Here is a 6,351-nt window from a genome sequence, read left to right on the forward strand (position 1 = left end):
GCCGGGGCCCGGTGTTCCAGCCCTCCCCCACTCCCTGAATACCCCCAAAGCCCCTCCCCTCCAATCAACTGACTTTTAACATGACAATGGCCATGACAATCCCTTCCAGCCAAGGGCAGGCTGGGGAGGACATAAAGCATCCCCCCACCTCCGCCTAATGGGGTACCTGCCTGCGGGCTGCCTGCCGCCGCCGCCAGCTCGCCGCCTCCTCGGGGCTGGGAGCCCCGGCCCGGCCATGAGTGCCCACCTGGCCGTGCCGCCCTACCTGCCCTACCCCGACGCGGTCATGTATGGGGACTACTTCTGGTTCTCTCCAGGGAGCATGGACTGCGTGCCGGCCGAGGAGGCGGCGGCGGCGGACCCCCTCCCCTTCCTCGCGGCGGAGAAGACGCCCAGCCACCCAGGTAGGCGCCCCGGCCCGGCTGGCCCCGGGGGAGCGATCGGGCCGCCCTGGCAGTGGTCGTGTTCCTGGTGTCCCTCCTGCCCCGGGGTGGGGGGCGATGCCGGTGCTACGGGCGGGCCCCCCGGCCAGGATGCGGCGGCGGGAGCGGGGCATGGCGGCCCCCGCGGCCCGGTGGGACGGGGTGGGGGTGCGGGCAGCGAGCGAGGGGGTCTCGGTTGCGCTGCCGCCGGGGTGCCTGTGGCCGCGTCGGTGCGTGGTGGCAGCGGAGCCCCTGCACGTCCTCAGGGCATGCGAACGCTGCAGTTCTCCCGAGAAACTGGACTTCGAAGCCTTTTGAGCCTTCTCCGCCTCGCTCTACTCACCCCAGTTCTCTCTCCCCAGATGTTTCTCCAACTTCCTCCAGCTCTGGGACACTCACCCATTATACCCCTGACTCTGCCACTAGCCCCACCGCAGAGCGCCCATCTCCCCATGCCCCTTTGCAGAAGGCCAAGGAGGAAGGCGAGGGCATGATGAAGAAGGCCAAGAGCCGCACAGCCTTCTCCCAGGGGCAGCTGCAAATCCTGCACCAGTGGTTCCAGACCCAGAAGTACCTCAGCCCCCAGCAGATCCGGGAGCTGGCTGCTCTCCTGGGGCTCACCTACAAGCAGGTGAACATCTTGCTCTGAGCAGCTGAGTCACATCCCTCGTGTGAAGTTACCTTGCAAGCAGGCTTTTTTGGGGTGGTTTTTTATTTTTTTGTTAGACCCTAGAGACGAATTTCTTTCGTGGTCTTATTCATGCAATTGCTTATGTGAAAGAGCAGAGGGTGTGAAAACTTATGACTCAGCCTTCCTCTTAATGTTTGGTTCCAGCGCTATCCACCCACTCCGTGCAGGTGTTTGAAAGTGCATATGGAGCAGGGCTGTGCAGTCAGGTTACTGCTCTGTATGAACATGTGTTGCCCCCGAATGTGAAAAGTCGGGTAACTCGCACTGCTATGCAAGCTGCCTTTGTCACTCGGTGGCACCTGGGTCTCTCCCTGGAGAGAGGGTCCTTGCCCCACCAGCTACTTGTGTCTGACTGAAGGAATGACTCACACCGGAGTCAGCACTCATCTTGGCAGCAGCCATGAGATGCTGATGCTGCTGTACAAGCTGTGTTTCTGCAGTTTTCTTTGCCTGTCTTTCAGGTGGAGTTTTTGACATCGTGAAAGATCCAGTAGTGCTCTGAGCACTGTTAGTTTTCATGTCTCAGCTCTGTGATTCTATGGCTATCCAGGTCTGCTGCAGATCATTAGCTGCTGAAGTGACAGACAGGATTAGAAGCCAAGCAGAAACTGAATTGGAGTAGAAGGCAAAACATCTTTAGGATGCATAGTAAGCTCTAAGGATGAATTTCTAATGCCCTGTGTCCTTTCCCCATCACTTCTAGGTGAAAACATGGTTCCAGAATCAACGGATGAAATTTAAACGTTGCCAGAAGGAGACTCAGTGGATGGAAAAAGGGATGTATCTACCACAGGTGAGAGAATTCCCCCTTCCCCCATCACTACTAGACATGATTCCCCCAATCTGTGGGGAGAAGTGCATCATGTCCAACCTGCTAATGCAAACAAAGCACGGGACTTGATACTACAAATCTAGTTGCATTTCTCATAATAGGGCTTACAGTGGCATCTCTTTTAAGCCTGCCCTGGCACTGAAAGAGCTTTGTTTCCAGTTCACTTATCTCCCGGTTGAAACTGGAGAAACGCCTTGCTGGTCCTCTTTAGCTATTTTGGTTTTTATCACCAGCATGGTGCTCCCAGACATGTTGAGCTGGTGATTACTAGCTTAAGATCTCGTCATCTCTGCTATTATTAGTCTATAGTGAGGACAATGAGTACAAAAAAGACGCTATTGTTTGACTTGGGGGAGGGAGCAGAGAAGAGAGGAGGGCCTACCCGGCAGGATGACGGTTGCTGCGGTGCTCTGCATTACTGAACAGCCTTCTCTGTCTCTCCTAGAATGGGTTTCATCAGGCTGCATACCTGGATATAACCCCCACATTTCACCAGGGCTTCCCTGTGAGTGCCAGCAGAAACCTTCAGGCTGTGACCAACATGCACCAGGCTTTCAGCAGTGGCCAGACTTATGGGAATGGGCAGAGCCTGTACTCGTTCATGGCTGTGGAGGATGAAGGGCTTTTTGGAAAAGGTGGGACAAGCTGCAATACCCAGCAAGCCATGGGTTTATTAAGCCAGCAGATGAACTTCTATCACGGCTACCCTGCTGATGTGGATTATGTCAGCCTGGAGTCAGAAGACACCTACAGCTTCCCGAGCACCTCTGACAGTGGCACACCGTTCTCAGGCTCTCCTGTATGGCATCAGTACCAGGCCCCTTGGCATCCCCTGGGGACCCAGGGTGGTTATGAGTCTTAGGTCTAAGTATTTTTGTCTCCCTTCTCCTGTTTTCTGTCATGAGGTTTCTAGGGCCTTGACTCAGGGATCCAGTTTCTGTTCCTTTCTCTTGCCCTTCCTCCCATTTTAACCGTTGGTGGGGCTCAGCACCCTGCTGCCTTGGGCTAGCTTTCTGTTTAAAGGCACCTGTCTGTTCATAGCTAACCCTTGGCAAGGGTGTTTTGTGTGTGGATAGATGGAACTTCATTCATGGAGGGGAATGTGCAATGCCACAGCCAGAAGCAGCAGAGGTGGCAAAAGTCCGTGTTTGCTGTCCAGGTCTCACCTTCTGCTGCTCCTGTAGCAGGTGTCTTGCAGCAGAGCTTTGCTGGAGAAGGAAACCCCATACTTCAGCATATTTCTCCCAGAAATACCCTGTTGTAGCCCAGAATTTTTCCTGCTGTCTTGCCTATTTCTGTTGCTACCTCAGCTAACTGCTAATTGGTTCTTCATCTCCATCCTCTCCTCCCTAGCCAAAAAGCTACATGAGATCATCTGATTTCAGATGACTTGATCCAGTTACTCTCAGCAGCTGTTCCTGGAGAGGTCAGCAGTGTCTGCCCCTTGCTTGCTGCCCTCCTGTGTACATAGGAGAGGAGGGAGGAGCAGAGGAGAGAAAGTGGGGTAAAGTATTGCTTGTATCTCACAAGGAAACTTTGGGTTTTAAAGCTGCTAATTTGTCCCTGTCAGCTCATTCGGGATGGTGTCTCTGGGACTGTCCCCACCCAGTTTAGATCTTGCCTTTCTACATCTCTGCTGAGAGACTGTTGGCTTGTTCCAGCCTGTGAATTGCAGCAGAGGGTAGCCTGAAGTGCCATTGCTGGAAGTGTGAAGAGTGGTTGTGTGTGGTCATCTTTGGGGTGGTGAGAACAGCCTGCTTATCTGTACGTGATGACCCCCTAGCACTTTCACAAACACAGCACCCACTGCAGTGCTGCTTCCTCTGGAGTAGCGGCAGGCAGCTAGGTAAAGAACTTGGTGATTTTTTAATGTCACTTATCCTGGAACTTGGATGTTGGGGCAGCGGAATCCTGTTGGATCCCAGTGGAGTTGTCATCCAAGGGGCTAGAGCAGGATTGTTCTCTGCTCTTTTGTCTAGTCCCAGTTTTAAGAGTGTTAAGCTGGTAAGATTTTTGTTTCTTCCCCAGCGCTTAGTTGAATCTCTTCTGTATTATTTTGCTGGAAAGGGCACTGGCTGTCTCATCTGGCAGAAGTACCTAAGCCCCGGGGGAAGGCAAGGAGTTTAGAGAAACCTAGTTAGACAAAATGAGGAAAATGCCAATTAAAATTTTCAGTTTCCTATTTTAAAATAACTGAATCCTTTCCAGTATGGAGAAACTGGAAGTCAGCTGTGGAATGAAGATGTGTAGTAGAGTCCAGTCTGCCACTGCCCAAGAATACAAAATGGCATGAGCTGGCAAGAATAAATGAGGTGGTAAAAGCATAAATATTTCTGTGGTAGGGTTCTTTTGTGGTTAGGGCAACCTAACCAGTTTTTACTGCAACCCTGTCTTCAGCTGTCTGCACAAGGGTTGTATGTCATAGTTAAACTGTCACTGCAAAGGAGGCAAACACTTGTTGTTCCAGAACAATTTTTCTTAAAGTTTTCTTGCAGTGATCTCAACCATGTTTTATGTTACGTGCATGTTGTGTTTTATTACTGGTTTTCTGCTTAATGTTCTTACAAACTTGTTTGAATTTAAAATAAATTACTTTATTTTAATGTTGAAAACAGTGTTACCAGCTTGCATTGGAACAGCCTGCTATGAGAAAAGTTATTCTGCACAGGTTAAACACCAGCAGTCCTGAGGAGAGGAGGAAGAAAGCAACCTTACTGTGTTTCTCCCAGAAGTAGGACCAAGCAACTGTTTGAAAGGAGTGGGTCACAGAAGACCTTCGGTTTTGTTTTTAACGTGCAGGTGTGTTGCCTAGTGCAAGGGGTTGGGGAGGGGGGTTACTCCATGGATGGGCAACTGGACTGCCAGCTGTTGGCTTGCAGTAATGTGCAGCCCTGTAACAAGCTTGCATTAGTCTTTAAACTGCAATGCCTCAAAATAACTTGAAATAGGAGGGTAGGAGCAAAAGAAAGCGTATTTTGAGCTTGCATGGCCATAAGGTCACAGTTAGAAATGTGGAAGTCCTGCCTTATTGAGGCTGCAGCTCTCTTGGGGTTCTTGTGCTAGCCTTGAACAGCAGCAGGTCTGTGTCTAAGTAACTGAATCCTGCCTCCAGCACGGAAAGGAAAACTTATTTCTTTTCCCTGCTTTGCCCCAAGACTGCATTTATCTCCTTAGCAGCTGGGAGCAACTTTTAAATGGTACTGAAACATGTGAGACACCTTGGGACTGAAGCACAGTGCATCAGCTGCTGCCAATTTAGAGACTCGACAAACCTCTTTCTGCTCAGTGAGCTTTGGTTCATCAGAGCCTTGCTTTCATTAATAGTTCTCATTTTGAACACCTGTGCAACTTGCATAAAGCCAAGGGCTGCAATTGTTTGTGGACAGCAGTGCTAATGGGGTCAGGCAGCTGTCTCTGTTCAATGGCCAATGCTACTCCTGTATCAGCAGAACCGGGCTCCTGGTAACAGCCATAGATTAACAAAAATTATATGTTTGGGTTTAATCCCATGTTCCTACAGTAAGCCACCAAAGCTTTTCATCTGTTGGAATGGGGCAGCTCAGTAAGTACTCCACTGAGCACAATTAGCTGAACTGGCAGCTGACTGCTCAGGTTCAAACTGCCACAGGTCCTCTGCCGAACAGAACCTGCTTGTGTGGGTGCCAAAGCATGTCCACTCTCCTTTTGCAATATGGTAATGCTCTGCTTCCAACGGTGTGGTGGAATATGTGCAGGAAGGAGAGAGAGTGGAGGTTGGAGCCTGTAGAGGAGGAAGAATGGCTGGGCTGCCAAGCTTCAACAGTAGAAAAAGGTAAATCTGGCCTGGCAGAGGGGAAAATGCCAGGTTCACATGGTTTCCTTTATTAAAGAAAAGAGATCCTTTGTCATCCTGACCCGAGACTCCCATTCCAACATCCATTTGGATGACTTCTAGGCAATCCTCTAGTAACAGTGTTAATGTCAACAATTCTTTTGACAAAGCAAAGCTGAACCATATACCTATAAAACTCATAGATAACTCAAGCCTTGCCTTTCAGCTTTAAAAAGAGTGGCTTTTTCTTTTTTTTAAGATGCAAACTTAAGCTCTAAAAAATGCACAGGGTGTGCTGGTCTTTGTGAAACAATTGCAAAGGATGCTTGCTACAGATTACATGTGTTGCCTGAGTGTTTCTCTTCCATGTTTCTGCCACAAGGGTAAGGAATTAGCCAGAGCTCTGCTGGCAGATGTCCTGCAGAAACAGATATTGTGCTAAAATAGCCCTGGGGCTGAAAAGGTTTGCTCTGCATCCTGTGGTTTGTGTTACCGCATTTACCATGGAAGCGTTCCTTCCCAGGTGTGTTATTCCCCTGGTTGCTCAGCTTGGGTTGCACACAGGTTTGGCAAGCACACATAGTTGTAGGGCTGG

At 50.2% G+C, this 6,351-nt stretch overlaps 1 protein-coding gene across 1 annotated transcript; it reads left to right on the forward strand.

The window, feature by feature from the left end:
• Window positions 1–211: 211 nt before the first annotated feature.
• Window positions 212–4,460, forward strand: LOC130150183 (homeobox protein NANOG-like). The gene is made up of 4 exons (XM_056340855.1): window positions 212–404; window positions 785–1,053; window positions 1,817–1,906; window positions 2,391–4,460. The coding sequence occupies exons 1-4, from the start codon at window positions 236–238 to the stop codon at window positions 2,805–2,807; spliced, it is 945 nt and encodes a 314-aa protein (XP_056196830.1). The 5' UTR covers window positions 212–235; the 3' UTR covers window positions 2,808–4,460.
• The last annotated feature ends 1,891 nt before the right edge of the window (window positions 4,461–6,351 follow it).

Source organism: Falco biarmicus, chromosome 5 (genome assembly GCF_023638135.1).
Source record: "Falco biarmicus isolate bFalBia1 chromosome 5, bFalBia1.pri, whole genome shotgun sequence".
In the NCBI taxonomy this organism is placed as follows: Eukaryota; Metazoa; Chordata; class Aves; order Falconiformes; family Falconidae; genus Falco; species Falco biarmicus.

What these genes read in the sequence shown, in the direction of transcription:
- LOC130150183 (XM_056340855.1), top strand. Translation starts at nt 236, where the DNA reads ATGAGTGCCCACCTGGCCGTGCCGCCCTACCTGCCCTACCCCGACGCG. An exon ending in GAAGACGCCCAGCCACCCAG is followed by an intron (nt 405 to 784) that starts GTAGGCGCCCCG and finishes CTCTCTCCCCAG; the next exon opens with ATGTTTCTCCAACTTCCTCC. An exon ending in AAGGGATGTATCTACCACAG is followed by an intron (nt 1,907 to 2,390) that starts GTGAGAGAATTC and finishes TGTCTCTCCTAG; the next exon opens with AATGGGTTTCATCAGGCTGC.